General features: G+C 47.6%; 1 protein-coding gene across 1 annotated transcript; it reads right to left on the reverse strand.

The window, feature by feature from the left end:
* Positions 1-2,618: 2,618 nt before the first annotated feature.
* NABP1 (nucleic acid binding protein 1) lies at positions 2,619-11,145 on the reverse strand. Its single transcript, XM_082001395.1, has 6 exons — positions 10,921-11,145; positions 10,664-10,802; positions 7,480-7,551; positions 5,959-6,031; positions 5,617-5,683; positions 2,619-4,011 (listed from the first exon to the last, which is right to left on the reverse strand). The coding sequence occupies exons 1-6, from the start codon at positions 11,009-11,011 to the stop codon at positions 3,824-3,826; spliced, it is 630 nt and encodes a 209-aa protein (XP_081857521.1). The 5' UTR covers positions 11,012-11,145; the 3' UTR covers positions 2,619-3,823.
* Positions 11,146-17,232: the final 6,087 nt, after the last annotated feature.

The following is a 17,232-nucleotide window of genomic DNA, read 5'->3' on the forward strand; positions in this document are numbered from 1 at the left end:
CAGTGCAAAGAATTGCCTGGCTCGAGGGTCAAGAATAAACAGTACATCTGAAAGGGCAAATCTAGGGACATTGGAGAGAAGCAGAGGAACAACCTGGCAGCTGAGAACACCTGGGCCAAAAGCAGCCCAGGAACATCCCCAGGAACACACAAAACCCCATTGCTTTTACCAATTCCTAGTCCTGACAAAGCACTTGGGGAGCTGCTGATGAAAACTGCCTTACAGAAGGGGAAAGGACCCTTTGTTTTGGGAGCATGGACACGGGTTGCAGAGGATGACCATAGCTCAGCCAGGCCATTAGCAAAATCCAAGCACTAACATCTACGAGAAATGTAAGGCCTCAGCGGGCTACAGGGAACAGCATTGTCTACAAAGCATTCCCCTGGTCCCAGAGAAATGCACACGGGAACAGAACGTGGCCGATGTCCCTGCAACACTGCTAAGGGCGTCAACAGTGCAGAGCTTGCACCAACATCAGAAAGAAGTGTCATGCAGCCTGCAGCAGCTTTGCACAAGCAGCACTAGAGGCAGCTACCCTTGCTGGAACTTGTGCAATGCTGAAGAGCAGCATTATGGTGTGCACAGGACTGCAACCCACCAGTTTCAAGTTAAGGCTAAAGCTAATTGAGTTGTGAAAGCAGTGATTACATATTGCATGCCTTGGTCCAGCATTTACATTTGTTCTTACAGCACCTTCCCATTTTCACTGTGGACATGGAGTACATGACCCTACCACCCATCCAAGGTTAGGACAGTGTTTCACAGTACAGGACTGCTTTTCTACTTGCGGGATCAATGTGAAAGATTCATGCTGAGGATGGACAGAAGGAACACATGGAAGCCTGCAGCAGGCATACAGCAAAGCTCTCGCCACTGCCATATTGCTGCAGCCTGCCATCAGTCCTTTGGTTAGGGCGGGTAAGAGACAAGCCATTGGGGGGTAGGTGAGAGTTGGGCATCTTGTGACTCAAGTGCATCGTGACTACTCAAGTGCACGTCAGCACTGTGCAGTGTGTCTGGACATACGAATACCTTCCGGTTCTTCTTCCTTCGGCAATCTGTATTCTCTAGGAGACTACCCTAGCAGCAGCCTTACCATTAGTAAAGACATCTGTAATGAGACTCCTAATGACCTAACCACTGGGAACCCATGAACTGCCTTCTAGTGTCAGAGAAATTCATGACAACTGCTTGTTTACATAGAGAAATGTGTCTCGCTCTTCCCTCCATACACCAAGGTGATACGATCCAAACAGATGTAAGGCAGGCTCCCAGATTCCTCTGCAAGCTGAGAACTCACTATCTTGACACTGACACCTCTGAGGGAAACACCTTTGTCTTAGGTTCACTGGAGGAGCAGAAGACCTTGAAAAATTACCATTATAGTTACTTTAAGTCCATGTGACCTTTCAGGGCACAGATTTCCCCTGCAAAGAAGTAAAAATTTATTAATAAACTGAAATAATTTCACATTAAAAACAGGGAGGCAGGAATGCTACTAACCTTGAAAACATGAAGACCAGCCTCTTGCTTTTTTCCTCCCAACTGCAAATCAATTATCCACTTGACAGCAAGCTTTTAATCTTCTATCACTCATCAGCAGTAATCATTTCACTTTTTATTTGGAATTTTTGAACAAGTGTTCTGTTTATTAGCTTAATAAAAGCTAAAATGCACAGAGCTACAAACATGAGGCACCTCAGCACGCACTAACATGGGGCTCCCCACTATTTCAACCTTCTTTATGCTGTAGAGAAGCCAAGACCACCAGGATTTGAGATCCACAATGGAGATACCCCAATGAGTAACGAGTTCCCACCATGCCATCACTTGCTACCTTTACAGCTACTACTCGAAAGCACATCTTTCACACCATACTTACATCTCATTTACCGCTGGAACATGTCATATATACTTCACAGGTTTAGAAGTCCTCTTGGCTTCTTTCTCCCAAGGATATCAAATGTCTTAATGCAACACTGCATGAGAGGTTGTCCATGCATCTAGACTACACATGACTGACTTAAATAAGCAGGCAATTTAAAGTCCCTGAGTTACACACCACCTCCTTACACCATTTCCCCAGAAGTCATTGCGTGCTTTCTGGTTTACCAATTAGCATTATTCTTCCGTAACAGCACCCATGGGTGATCTCATGAGGCATGCCACCCTCTTGTGTCCAAGACAAGTTTAGCTAGTTCCACCTGGAAGCAGGTATCAGGATAGCACTTTACCAGACCAGAAGCAAACAGCTCCCAGGTGGTCTGGGCACACAGATCTCTCTAAACCTCCCTTCAGAAGTTTGCTGCTGCTGCTACTTGCATTTAAAAGAAAGTTCAGTATTTCAGATTAAGCAAGGAACCTTTGCCAATTAGAAGCAATTTTCAACAAACCATCATGATAGAGTACCAAAAGCATCAAATGTAAGTAACTTGTAAACATTAGTGACATAGGAGTAGATTCAATTAACATTAAAAACCACAGAGACAACTTGCAATTCAAAAATAGACTTTTGTCATGAAGTCTTTATGGCTTGACAGAAAGAATGTTAGAATTGTTTTTGAAATGGTTAGTGCAATTTTTTTTTATTTGAGAGGTCAGCTATAAGAAGAGTTAAACAGATGAATCCAGTATGACACCTCAGCTTCCAAGTTGTTTTTGAACCTGATCTGAAACACGGCACTGGACTTTTATCTAGAGTCAAGGCGTTTGTGATCTTAGAATTAAAGCTGCAGCTATTTTCTCCCAGAGATGGTGTGTGTGGGGTTAAGTTCTTTAAGGGATAATTCATATTTCATATAAAACAGAGGAAGGAAAGCTTAGCAGCTTAACAGCATCAGAAGTGCAGCTGTGTGCTTGACCACTACCTCTGCAATCCACACATAGAGCTTCATCTAATACATAATTCATTTGGAAAAGTGAATGAAGGAAGAAGTAAGCAGCCTCATTGAAGAGATAGGTAATGCAGCATTTGAAAACAGTCCTTTTCTGGACATTCAGACTCCTGCAGGGTAACCTTGGGCATTTACACCAGGAGTGGCTATGAACAGCATATTCTCCAGTGCTGCCTGAATTTAGATCCTCCTCTCCTGCTATTTCATGCAAAGCAAGAATGAATATCCAAGCTTCTATCAAAGCAAAAGTCAGTGTCACCTTCCTTGACAGTGATAATGGTGTTCATGGATTTTTTTTTTTTTTTTTGTAAGTAGAGTACACTTTTTGGAATCAGAAGTCAAGCTTCAAGACACTCACCATGTCTTCAGCTTTCATCTGAGTTATCCATTCTCTGATTTAGGAGACACCACTAGGTGCTGGCACCACCATTTCCTTACACTTATTGCTTTTACAAGCTATATTCATTCCAAGGACACCTAATTCATCAGAGCATCTTTGCTCTCCCCCCTCATTACTCTTCCAATATGAAGAACTCCCATTAATCCTAATGGAAGTCAACATATGCGCACGCAGGACATAACAGACCTTTTAAGGCTATATGGCTGACCAACAGAAACAGAAAAACACATGCATGGAACTGAAATTTTCTTCCACTCAGCAAAGGGTACTGAGTTTTAATTGAGACTCTTCAACCCGTTACCCCTACTTCCTTATATGCACCTTCTTCCCCTGCTCCCTTAATTTATGGGGAAGCCTCACTGTGCTTCCCTGAACAAAACGAGAAATAGATCACATCAAGTTTGCTCCATAGACCAAAAGGTAAAAAAAAAAAAACAAACTGGTTCACAGTTAACTATAAATAAAAGTGCAATAAGTGTTCAAGTAGAGTGTAGAGTTTAAGCAAGCTGTACAACCACATTTGGCATAGTCATCTTTTAAAGGCTCTGCGTGGGTCCCTCCCATTACTGACAGCAGGGAGAAGAGGCTGAACACTATTAGCTGGTACTGGATTTACAGGTCCTCGTCCATTGCCTCTCCCACTACCTGCATAAGCGTGGCCGTGATTATATGTAAATGGAAATCCACTTGATTCAGGTCCAGTTTGTAAACCATTTCCTAAAAAGACAGAGGAAAGGTTATCACGAGTTCCATGGACTGAAATCATTGCTCCCTTACACAAGCCAGGGAACATATGGAGTTTGCAGCAACCAGCAAACCCTCAGCACCAGAAGGGAGAGGGAAAGCCCCTCTGGCACAGCAAGACCCCAAACCACAGCCTACTTTTTTCCCCGCACCTCCCGACCTACCTCCCCTCCATCCCTACCCCCCACTCTCAACTAAAGCAAGAAGAGTCACAGAAGGTTGCACACTGGTTCTTTGCACGGGAGAGAGACTGGAGTCTCATGAAGCTACACTGGTGCTTTCAGAAATGTGCACTGTCTTGCAGGTCACACACCAAGATGCTCCAGAGACAGCAGGGCAGCAGAAGTCAAGGAGAAATAAGCAAAAGAAAAGCAGGCTGCACAAAGCTCCTTGCGTCATTCCCCACTGGCAGGCACAGAGAAACAGAAAGCTGTCTTGTGAAGTCCAGCCACAGAAGCAACTCAGCTAGCACCAAGTTCTCATGAACTTGAGCCTCATAAGTGTCCCTGCTTATGTTTTGCTGGTAGGAAAAGGGACAGAGCTGAAAAGACAGAATGATGATAGGAAGCATGGGGAGAGAAGGAAGAGACAAAGGGAAATCATTGCACTTAGAGACTGCACAAGAAGCGGGAAGAGAAAAAAAGAAGTTTCAGAAGGCATGCACAAGCTCAGTGAAAACAAAGCTGTCCACCACCCAAAGCAGGGACACCAAGGAAGTGGTAGAAGCCTATACACTAATTGGGCTGAAAACCTACTTGCCTCACCCTGGCACTGAAAGCACTGAAAGACTGGCCTGAAAGCACTGCCCTTCTTCCCTCTGAATCATTTACTTTCAAAGGAACAGAAAGGGCTCATAAGAGAAGTAAAATAACAGAAATTAAAATCATGTTGCTAAAGAGGAAGCAGACAGTCACTGAATTGAAGTGACACAGAGCTTTTTAACAGCAAGTTATGGATCAGTTTTCTGTCATCCACCAGCAGAGCTTAGCTATACACCACCAGGCACTGAGCCTGGGCATCATGTAGGCAGGCCATAACTAAGGTTCCCCTTTCAGCTTACACCCACTCAAGTCTTTGAAGCATTTTCTTATTTAAGATTCAATGTTTAAATCCATCACAAAATGATCCAGCCAGGCCAAGTATTGGAATTCAGATTACTACCACTTCTGTTTTGGGGAGCTCCCCTGACAGGAAAGCCACTGGCAAGATTAAAATAAGTAATTTTTAAAGCCAAGGTCTCAGTTGGTTTAAAAAAAAAAAAAAAACCCAAACAGAATTTCAAGTGCTGCAAAAATTCTTTGACAGCATCAAAACAATTTAGGATTAGTTAAGTCCTTTTACATCATACAGGCACCTTGAATATTCTGATCTCTTCCTCTTCTAGGGGACAAATCCTGAAACCACTATTCAGGAAATGTTCATGCTTATGTGCTTGCAGGTTCAGGCCTCAGTCTAAAAGACTTTTTAGAGCAGAATACACTTTTGCCCCAGAGAGGAGAACCCTTAGCAAGGTAAGTTCATTTTTATTCCCATTAAGCGTTTCTCATCCTTTCACTTTCGCAAAATGAAAAAACTTACCCAGTGGCCCGAAAGTACAAGAACCCATATTACTTGATGCAGAACTATTATTCTGTTCACCCTGTGCCTTCAGAGAAATGTAAAAAAAAAAAAAAAAAAAGACAAGACATGGATCAGTGAGAGAAATTTCACATTTTTACAGAAAAGGGATGATTTTCTTCCCTCTGTTCTTATAGTGGCTCCACATGGAATTTATCTGCTACTCTAATTATTGGCTCATTTTTGTGTATACATCACTTCAGGTCCATTTTTCCAGAAGAGTCACATCTGATCACAGCTTAGCGTGAAGTATTCAGAATAAAGAGCACTTTATGCCAGAAGCCTCAGACAAGTTTAACATACCAGTTTGTTCTGCCCGACGTGTTCTGAGTTGGGCTCACTGAAGTTTGGCACTTCTGAGTATACCATGCAGAACCTGGGGAGAAATTAGAATGATGATGAAGTTCTAAAGCCATTTTTTAACAGAGTTCTCAGCTCCACAACTCAAAGAGCATCTGTTCTGGACATATCCCATCACCTAGAAGTAACTAACCCAGACACCACTGTTCAGAGAATATCCATAGGTATTAAAGGGCTCTTTGATCCCTTCATAGGCTTGTGGCGAAGCTGCCACATCTTCCTGGTGAGGGTGTTTCCGTCAAGCAGAGGCAAGTACACATTTACTCTAGGAGGTAAATTGGCTTTAAGAAAACAAAAGGTGATGAAAGAGCTTCCTTCACCTCTCTTCCAGCTGCACAATCTTGTCCAGCACCCACTCACAACGTCACCCGAGGCACAGAGTCACCCAGCCTGCTCCCAGACTGTGACTGCATTAGATCTCCAGGGAAAACTTAAACACTCCCACATACTCCTGCGCTATGGAGTGTCCCATTAACATAATAGCACAGAGGAGTACAAAACAGGGAGTGAAATTCAAAGCATCCTTTTCCACTCAAGGGGACTGTGGAGGAATAGGCCTCCCAACTCACCACATGGAAATTATGGCAGAGGGGAAGAAAGACTTGGATTATTACGCAGCTTGAACTCGTTAAGCAGAAGTGAAGCTCCCACCTCCTGCTGGGAGGCACAATCCAGATGAGGACTCACCTCGCTCCAGCCCGCTGGAAAGCAAGCCCGCTGGATGACACTCCTGAGGCGATGGCTTTGAACCAAAGGAAATCTGCAGGTCATCCCTCACAAAATTCAGCTGAGCACTGGGCATTTTTGAACCACCAGAGGAGAGAAGTGGCCACCCCACAGCCCCACTTCCCTGATGACGACCAGGCCCCCCATGGCCCTTCGCGCAACTGCGGAAGTACTTTTCTGGTTAGAAAACGTTGCTGTTTTTCCTGTTGCTTGTCAAGTATGTTATTCATGTTTGCTCTTAGTCAGGAGGAGCAGCCGCCTCAGTTCGTGGGCAGTTTAAAGAAGCTTTACTGAGGCTTACTTCTGTTTAGATATGATTCACTGGAGTTACCTCTGTCTTCCCTCTTTGCTCTGCTTGTCTCTAAAGCATGATATACACACACACAAGGATTCCACCAAAATAAAGTCATTATTGAAGCTGAGGCCTAGGTAAGCAACGCAGATTAAGTCCCTTGTCATTTATATAATTCCCCCCCTATAGGTAAAACCCAGACCTGTGCCGAGATGGAGGCCAATTTTCCTAAATATACCTAGAATCCAGAGAGGGTCAGAGCTAATTACCACCACAGCATATAAAAACTCACACCACACTTGCCTGCACTATACCTATCCATGGCCAACCAACACGCTTTTTCTGCCCTAGCTTCAATTTACTAAAAGCCACCACATCTTAGACTTACCGTGATACTCTGCTGACAGCAGGACATAACACCGCAAGTATAAACACGCAATACTTACTCCCCAATTTTATGCAGCTCGCCTCCTCGTCCTGTGTAAAGTGTCAGGCATCCTTTCCACAGAGATGCGTACCTGGCCAAAGAAAGGAGAAACAAAGAAATCTCTTAAATGAGAAATACCACTGTGGAAAAAGAAAGTAGAAGCATGCTATCTTCCACGAGTTAATCAGTGTTATGTATCAGCATGGACTAAAAAATTCCCAGGGATCCCAATTTTACCACACTGAAATTTTTGTATCTCCCTATGTTTTGCTTCTAGCAAAAGGTACTGGAAGCTCAGCTGACTCCTTTGGCAATTCCAGGAAAACAGCCAATTATTTTGAGATTGGATGCTCCTTCCCTGGCTGGAGCAGCCCTTATGACTGTTCCTGCAGAGAACCGGCATTTTGCCAGCAGCAGTACCTGTATTACCGTCCACTGGCAACTTTCAGTTCTGCTTGCAGCAGGAGCCAGGAAGAATTACCTTTGTTCACTGGAGAATTAGAGATACGGCTACTGAATGTGTATAATAGGAAGTGCTTACTTTTTTAGTATAGGTCCTTATCAGAATTTTTTTTTTTTTTTAAAGGCACAAGTTTGGCCATTATGTTCTAAGTGACAGAGAAATGCAATGAAGTAATTTTTTGATTGCGGAAGCATTCACTCACAAGACAGCATGAATGCACTCTGGTCTTTATAGTGGCACTTGACTTCAAGCACTGGAATTTGAGTTATGCAAAACTTTCTGTAGAATTGTTCATTTCAGTGAGAGCATCATGTATGTGAGGAAAATAATGCAAAACACAGTCCAGAAACCCAGGTGCAGTGCAAGGGAGTTAACAGGAATGTGGGTGTCTTCTAGCAAAGGAATGGAGAGCCCCAGCAATTGCACTCTCAGGAGTCACAGATAATCTGGGTAAGTCACCACTTCCTTATGCTCCAGGTCTATCTCTGGAACACAGATAACAAACCTTCCTCTTGCCCTTTGCCTTATCTGCTGAGACGGGGAGCCATCCGGGCACACACAGGGCCTTGAGCAGAGGCACCGAGGAGGAGTCAGGTCGGCAGAACAGGACCGTAACGCCAACGCAGCGATAACCTGCTCTGTACTTCAGCAGAAGCAGTAAAGCATAGTGTCTACAGCTATGGTGCCTGTCTCGGGAGCTTTCCATCCAGAAGGAGGATTAATGCTCTTCACTTCATAATGCTACCTTTCACTTTAAAGATCCCCTCTATGGTTAACCTTTAATAACCAGCTAGTTGGGCAGTCTTGTGGCAGAGCACAAAGGAAAAGAGCTACCAAATAATAAATGCAAGTCAAAACATACATTTACTTGGGTCAAGACCCAGCAAATCATGGGACTGATAACCGCCAGCACAACATTATTTCATGTGTGCAAGTATTTGTTTTTTGTCTCAGAAGAAGTTGGCTATAAAGCACTAAACTCCAGAACCAACTTCAAATTTAGAAATATTAACTGCAGCAGTTTCCTGTTAACGTGTTAATCAGCCAACGACAAAAATCAGCAACAGCGTCAGATTTTGCAGAGGAATGCATCTACAGCTTAAAATTCAGCAGAAAAAAAAAAAAAAGGACATGTTTACAGGTGGGGCCTAGCTAAGCTTTTCTGCTTTAACAGCAAGCATCCTGCTCCGAAGAGTCAGGTTAGCCTACAGAGCTAAAATTTACCCACCCTGCAATGGCAACATCACTCCCCTCCATTAATCCTATTTGAGTTAAGTAAAAATTGTGTTTGGAGAACACTGTACGTCAGCGTGAGGGCATTTTTCTTAAGATGAGAGCCAAACCAGAACGTATTTAGTTTTTGCCTAAGAACAGTCCTAAGTGAGCATCCAATTCATGTAAATGAAGGCATGTCTTAGCCACCCACCAGGGACAGTGGTGTCAGTTCGTAAATTTTAATTCATACAAGCCAAACTCACTTTTTGACATGAAGGGATGCAACGACCCTCATCTGTTGCACTGAACGCCAGCGCAGCAACCGCAAGCCCGTCACAGAGCGGAGTGCAGTAGCGGCGCCAAACAGGACCACTGTCAGTTTGTCCCAACGTCATCTACGTGCAGGGCCCCGTGCGGGCCCAGAGCGCCGGTCTAGTGCCGCCCACCTCGGCACCCCAGCGCTCCGCGTGCTCTCCAGGCAGCCAGGCTTCCCCAGGACTGCCGCTGCTGAGGAGCCAGCCCAGTTCGTGTAAAGGGACGCTTGCACAGGAGGAAGCAGCTGTAGTTTTGGTGGCAAGGGTCGTGCAGTTTCACTCCAAAATCTACAGTTACACTCAGATGAACAACTTCGGAGTAGCTCAGTTAGCAGGTCCACTGAGTAACCTTTTACCTACTTTTTCGTAAATCCAAATTAAAAGGACCTTACACATGCTGTAGGCCAAAGGATCAGTGTAATGGATTTCTAAGTGTAACCTAACTGGCAGGAAGAACCCAAATGAAAGGGACTACTGCTTTGCTGCTGACAATTTAAGTGATACAGAAAAGGATCTTCAAATTGAATCTAGTATTCCTTGTCACAGCTAATAAACATAAGTTAGGAATTTTTTTTTTAATTAAACCACCTCCGAGACAACTTAATTGCACCTAACATGCTCTACAGCATAGCCCTAGCAGGAATTTCTACAGTGAAACTGAAAAGGTTCTCCTCCTCTGCCTGTCATTTCTGTTAAACCCACTGCAATGAAAAGCAACTTTTCTGCATGAGACATTAATCATCCCCTCCTTTCATTAAGGAGCCGACTGCTGGAGTAAAGAATTGTCTGTAAAAACAAGACCACGCTCATGACTTCCCTGCTTGATTTACAGACCAGGACTGACTGTTGCATCCCCTCCCCGCCGCCCCAAAAGTAGTATTTCCCTGCGAAGCTTTTTCTAATGCCAAACCAGGTCTCTTAAACACCTCATTAAAAACGCTAGCCTCTCGTAGCCGTTTACTAGCTCGTATGCCAGGCATGTTCTGGGGCGGAAAAGGTGGTTTTAATTTGTCAAGTGATCTCGGGGTGCTGCCGCGGCAACAGCGAGCCGGTCCGAAGCGGGGCCGGCTGTGCCACCCGCCCGCAGCCCCGCACCTCCGCCTCGGCGACAAAGGGCTCCCCAGCCCGGGCGGGGGCGGCGGGCCTGGCGGGGGCGGCCTCGCCGGCGGCGGGGGGAGGGAGGCGGGCCGCGGGTCCGGCCCCGTACGCACCCTTTGGTCAGGCGGATGATGTCCCCCGGCTGGATGAGGCCGCCGATCTCGTCCCACACGGAGATGGTGATGCTGCCCGTCTTGTCTGCCACCTTGCAGGACCTCACCTCGTGCCCGTCCTTCGTCTTGGTGACTCGCCCTGCGGGGAGAAGCGCGGCTCAGGAGGGGGCGGGGGCGGCCCTGCCAGCGCCCCCCCCCCCCCCCCACGCGGGGCACGCGTGGATGGCCGGGGGTGGGGCGTGCCGGGCGCCACTTACCGATCTCCAGCACAATAAAGATGACATTTAAGTTTTTCAGTCCGGGTTTTATGTCTTTTATGAGGTGGTACGTATCGCTCGCCGCGCTCATGCTGCGGCCGGGGCGGGGGGCTGGGCTGGCGGGGCGGGCTGAGCCCGCATCCCGCGGGGGGAGCGGCAGCAGTAGCGCAGGGCCGGGCAGAGGGGCACCGGCAGCCCTCACAGGGGACGGGGACACGAGCACCGAGGGGCTGCGCGGTCACTGTGCGGCACGCCCGACCCCACCGCTCCCGCCCGACACCACCGACACGATACCGCCCGCCCTCCCTCTCCCACCGGCACTAAGGAGCACATGTGCGCTGCGCGCCCTTTTATACCAAGTGGGCGGGTCCACCGCAGGCCCCAGGCGGGGGTAGACGACGGTGCCGAATGGAACCTTCCGGGGCACGCGGAGCACCGGGACTGGGCAACAGGCGGGCGCGAGCCAGCGCCGTGCGCTGATTGGGCCGCGCCGCGGCCATCTTCCCCTTGTCGGGGCGCCGCTGGACCAGCAGCCAGCGGCGCCGGGGCCAGCCCGGGCCGCGTCGCCGAGCGCCGCGGGCCGCCTCACCCAGAGCCGTGGCTCGCCTCCCCCGCTCCCTCACTTTTTTCCCCAGGAAAGGCCCTGCAGCGCCCCGATGCGCGGCCGGGGGAGGCAGAGGGGAGTTAGGAGACGATTCGCCGCCCTCACACACCATTTTAAGGCACGGTTGTAACACCAGCGAGTGGGGGCTTGTCATAGGGATTTCTTGGAGGGCGATTCCCTGGCAGTTCCGGCCTCCTTCATTGAGGGAAAACAATGAAGACACATTTAGGCGAAATACATTTTCATTGGGATGTCGGCTAGGGGAGGTTTTGTTGTTGCTCCGGGGACCTCTGACCTCGGTCTCCACCACGCAGGAATGGCTGATGCGGGGGCCAAAGGGAGGAGCGGAGCGCAGTGGTGCTGCGTGGCACCCCGTCGTTTTGCAGAGCTGCGCTACATGATAAGCTCGTGGAACCAAATGCGCAGTGGACATAGGGAAAGTCTAGGGTCGTGCAGTACCATGCTTTGAACCTTCCTGTGCCCAAAACGTGAGCCTAAATCCTGTCGAGGACTAAAAAGGCCATGGAAAGCATCCTGAACCCTGCCAGGAGCCACCTGTGGAGACATTACTCTACTTGGCTACAGGCTGAGTCAAACATGTGGGGAGGGCAGCTTCTCCAACGGGAAAGCCATCAGGGTGGGACAAGCCCTCCCAGCCTTTGTGACATGCTTGGCTGCAGGGTTCTGAGGAAATAGCTCCCTGCCACAGAACAGCCCAAAGACTTGCAGGTGGTTCTGTAATTTAGCTCTCCCCCTTTGGAAAGGTAGCAGGGTGGTGTATGTGCACTTGGCTTCTTTTCAGAGCCAGACTTCACTAGCTGGGCTTTCCCCTTCTTTTTCTGTAAGCAGAAATCCACAGATGACAGCAGTTGTGAAATGCTTGGCCACACATACTGCCACACTGGACCTCTGGTCCAGCAAATGTTGTGCAATGCTTATCTGCAGGCAGTGGAGCAGCCCTGCTGGGTGCAGCTCAGTGTTTGCAATAAAACAACGTGCTGCTTGCAAGAATCTGAGAGGAAGACAACATGAGCCACAGGAGAATTTGCTTAAAGCCCCCAAGAGCTTAATCCACGTCTGTCCCAAATCCTTCTGTTGGTGCAGATGGGAGGGGTGACTTCAGTGGCCTCTCCTGACTGGCTCTATGACTTTAATCTGGTGACGCTAAAACCTCTAGAGTGATCAACTGTATGTCAGTAGATGAATGGCTTTAATTTAGTCATTTGGGAAAGAGTTCAAAGCAAACTCCAAGAATGGCAGTGTCCCTGGCAAAGGTTGGACAAAAATACTTTTTTCCGTAGAACTGGTAAATTTTCTCCATACAGATAGGGTTTTTCTGCCGCCTTCGCCACCTTTTGCCTGCCCCATCTATTTAGATTCCTTGGGAAAGAATCATTTTGTATCCTCCGTTTTCAGCCCCAAGCACAGTAGGACCTTGTCCTAGATCACTCACTGGGCCCTACCAAAACAAGACATGACTCAGTGCTAAAATGTCTGGAACAGGACAGCCAAAGGGCATACACTGCTCTGCCTGATGGAGAGAGACCCTATGGAAAACCTCTACAACCAGTCCCAGCTCTTGCATTCTGACTTACTAGGAGAGAAAAAAGAGAAGGTGGATCATATAGCAAATCTCACTGGAGACTTGAGGGGACTCCTTCATTTTGCAAGAAAACACAGTCAAAAGAATACTCACCTTACGACAAGTCTTGGGCAGAGAGGAAGTCACGAGGGTGGTTAGCTCAAAAGCAGAAAACTCTAAAAAACACTTCACCAAGGACACACTTCTAGTTATGTGTCACCAGTAAGATAGTTTCAAGTGAAGATCTGTCCAGGAAGTGTCAGTGTTAACATAGCAGCTGGGAGAGGTGCAGAGGACGCTAGATCGGGGCTACCAAGCCACCTTGCTGTGGTAGTCAGTGTTCTTGCAATTAGGCAGTCAGGCTACCTTTGCGTCGGTGAGTGTGACCACTTCTCTGCAACACATCATGCCCAGGTTGCCTGGTACTCATCAGCTATCACAGAGCCACCAGGCCTGTGGCAGGGAGTGTGGTGACCAACAGTGAGCACAGAAGGAGGTGGGTTTGTTTTATGCTGAGATTAAGTTTAAAGCTGGTAGGAAGAGGTTTAAACTAGAAATGACAATACAGCAGGGCCCAAGCAATCTAGGAGAGTTCAAGAGCACACTGATGACAGCTCCCTGGCACAGGTGATCGAGGAGCTAACAAGGACAGGTGCCCTCCTGGACCTCAGGCTTACAAACAAGGAAGAACTGGTTGGGGACATGAAGGTGGGGTCAACATTGGGTGCAGTGACCATGCAGTGGTGGAGTTCAGGATCCTAAGAGGGGGAGGGTGGGGCAAAAGGCAGGACCACAACTCTGATTTTGAAGAGCAGACTTTGGCCTCTTCAGAGATCTTCGTCAGGTGTGGTCCTGGAGAAGAACTGGTTGGGGACATGAAGGTGGGGTCAGCATTGGGTGCAGTGACCATGCAGTGGTGGAGTTCAGGATCCTAAGAGCGGGAGGGTGGGGCAAAAGGCAGGACCACAACTCTGATTTGAAGAGCAGACTTTGGCCTCTTCAGAGATCTTCGTCAGATGTGGTCCTGGAGAAGAACTGGTTGGGGACATGAAGGTGGGGTCAGCATTGGGTGCAGTGACCATGCAGTGGTGGAGTTCAGGATCCTAAGAGCGGGAGGGTGGGGCAAAAGGCAGGACCACAACTCTGATTTTGAAGAGCAGACTTTGGCCTCTTCAGAGATCTTTGTCAGATGTGGTCCTGGAGAGCACAGGGGTCCAGAAGAGCTGGCTGACTGTCAAAGAGCACCTCCTCCAAGCTCAGGGAAGCTCCATCCCAACAAGTAGGAGATCAAGCCCAGGAGACAGGAGGGAGGCAGACTTCTCAGAAGTGCTCACTGACAGGACAAGAGGCACAAACTGAAACGCATCAGATTCCATCTGAACACAAACAAGCTATTTTTTTATTGTGAGGGTGCTCAAAAATTGGAGCAGGTTGCGCAGAGAAGTTGTGGAGTCTCCATCCATGGAGATATTCAAAACCCAACTGGACACCATCCTTGGCAACCTGCTCTAGCTCCCCCTGTTTAATGGAGGTTGGACTAGATGATCACAAGAGGTCCCAGCCAACTTCATTGATTCTGTGAAATATTTCCTATCTGTCTTCTCAAATGCAAAAAGAGACACAGAGCTCCAGAAAGCTAGATGCATGGAGTAGGAAGGCAAGGTCACAAACTCCCTCTGCATCCGTAAGGGGCTGGAGGCTGTGCTGGGAAGACAGAGCAGGTCGTCTTCTCTGTTACTATCAGGGGCATACATGTTCCTTCCAGATTCATTTTAAGGCAGTATGTACAGTGTTTGTTCTGCCACTGAGGAACAATTTTGCTGTTTGTTTCACAAACAGGCACCTAAAATCTTGTTCACATTTTTTTAATCATCACTCCAGTTGCCAACCCCTGAGAGTGCCCTTGTTATTATCCAGCAGTGATTGAATGATTCCTATTTGCTGTGAAGGTGACCTGCAAAGCAAAACAGGTTTTTTTCCCCTGCTTCTTTATAATGTATGAAGAAACTAGAATTATTGTTAATTTATTTTGGTTTTCTAGTGTCTCCTTTCCTGCTTTCTTTTGTAACCTCAGAACCATAAGACTGTCAAGTTGCAGCTGTGGGTGATGGAAGGAGCAGCTTTCTGACCTCCTTGCTGGAGGTGTAGTCAGTCTTCCGCAAACAGGAGGAGCACAGAGGGCTTTGATGCAGGTGTATCTTCAGCCACAAGAGCTTCCAGAAGACTCACAAATCTCCTGAAGCAATGGGTAGGCCTAAAAAGAAGCCTGGAAGCCATGACAGCAATATGCAACAGAGAGAGAAGAGGGGGATGCATTGTCAGTGTCTAGGGTTCCTGCAATAACCTGGTCTTAAAAAAATGTTCATGAGCATTGACTGCCTGAGTGGGTCATACCAAGAGGCAGCACCAAAACTTTGCTTGTGCAGTTCACAGGAGCAACAGGGAGCATGTCGAATAAACTGTGTGACTGCAGCCAAAGCAGAAGCCTTTCCATCACTGAGGGAGTTGAATGTCTGTGTGCCACTCAATCAGCGTCTTACCACACAAGCCAAATTTAGCCTGCAATGAATGTCTACAGCAGGGGTTCCACTGATGAAGTTAAATCCGTTTCCAAGCTCATTTACTTGCTGCAGAACATTTTTCTTCTGTGTGCAAGATAGAAGTGTTCGTAGGCTAAGACTCGTGGGGAGTTTTCAGTCCAAAGAAAAATCAGGGTTGAGTTGTTAAAAGAGTTCTCAGCAGTCGCAAGTCTGGCAGAAATCCCATGCATCCCAGCAGGGCTGGGATTTCACCCTCTGGCTTTAATGGAGTTACGCCAACAGAGACATTGGTCCAAACTCCCCCTTTTCTTTCAGTTGCTCAGTATTCAGTGCTATTGGAGTCCCAGAGTAGCTCTTCCTGCAGGAAATCTGCCAGCAAGAGCAAGAGCTGATGTTTAATATTTTATTGTACACAGAAATTAAAAATGTATGGAAGCCCCCAAACACCACCTTTAACCAAGCCTTACCAGGCCATTACCATACGTCTGACAAGCTTCTAAATTAAGCTATGGGTTCAGTCAGCTGTTTTTTCACATTGATGACACACCAGCTCCCTGATGACACTTCAGTGCCCATTTAACAAGCTGGCAGCCGGTCTGGCATTCTGGAGGCCCCAGAAAACAGTGGTATGGTACCTTCAGTATTTCTTGAGCACACCATATTCAGCCCTCGGGGTGAGGATTTCCCCAAGGAAATATGAACAACTCCGGGGGAAGCCACACAGGCTTGAGAGGAGCTTCAGCGCAGAAGTCAGTGGGACGGGTGTGGTAGGGAATCCCCACTTTGTGGGCGTCAGGGGTACTAGTTTCATGCATCTAGTGGCTCAGGAACACAGGTCCGAGCTGCCTGCTGTCCCCCTGCCCCAGAGCAGTGTACCTGGCTGATGCCGAAGCAGGCGGGACTGCCAGGTGTGCGACACCCGGATTTCAGACAGCTTTGTCTGCCTACCTCGCTGTTAGCTAAGAAAGCTGACTGCAAGGCTGAGTGCCAGGGCACTGTAATGTACCACATGAAAAAAAAAAAAAAGTAATTGCAAAGTAAACATTCTGAATTTGCAGCATTCTTTCCAGAGGAGCCATGTGCGTGTCCTGCAGCACTAATGTAGCCTTTTGTTCCCAGGCTCCACAAGTTTCAGCAGACGTTTTCATCAGAGGACCCAGTCCTGCAAGGCATTTATGGCACTTTCCTTCCCTCTTTCCACAGTTAATCCCACACAGATCAGTAGCATGACTTACATGAGATCCCTGATGTGGGGCAATTCTAGGGAAACTTTCCTGCTCAGCTGTGAATCTGGGCTTGGACCAGAGGAAATTGGGTCTGAATTTGCCCCATACTGATGGAGAGCACAGGAGCCAGTGCCTCCTCAGCTTTTCAGTTAGAGTTCCAAAGGACTGTGCACAACAAGTCTCAAACGTGTGGGCTAAAAGCCCCTAACATTCACAATCACTGTTTCTTGGGTCTCCAGTGAGTGCTATAGCAAAAAGCAGACCTCACAGCCTTGCTCCTTCCTCAGACTGGTCTTTACTGAAAAGTTTTTACAAGTGCAGATGGGGGGATTAGCACTTTACCGCTGTGGCTATGCCAGA

The sequence above is a fragment of the Phaethon aethereus genome (assembly GCF_964289735.1).
Source record: "Phaethon aethereus genome assembly, chromosome: 6".
NCBI classification, from domain to species: Eukaryota; Metazoa; Chordata; class Aves; order Phaethontiformes; family Phaethontidae; genus Phaethon; species Phaethon aethereus.

Coding starts and splice junctions, on each gene's coding strand:
- NABP1 (XM_082001395.1), bottom strand. CDS start 11,011: ATGAGCGCGGCGAGCGATACGTACCACCTCATAAAAGACATAAAACCC. Junction 10,803..10,920: donor CTTTATTGTGCTGGAGATCG/GTAAGTGGCGCC, acceptor TTCTCCCCGCAG/GGCGAGTCACCAAGACGAAG. Junction 6,032..7,479: donor GAGCTGCATAAAATTGGGGA/GTAAGTATTGCG, acceptor ATTTCTCCCCAG/GTTCTGCATGGTATACTCAG.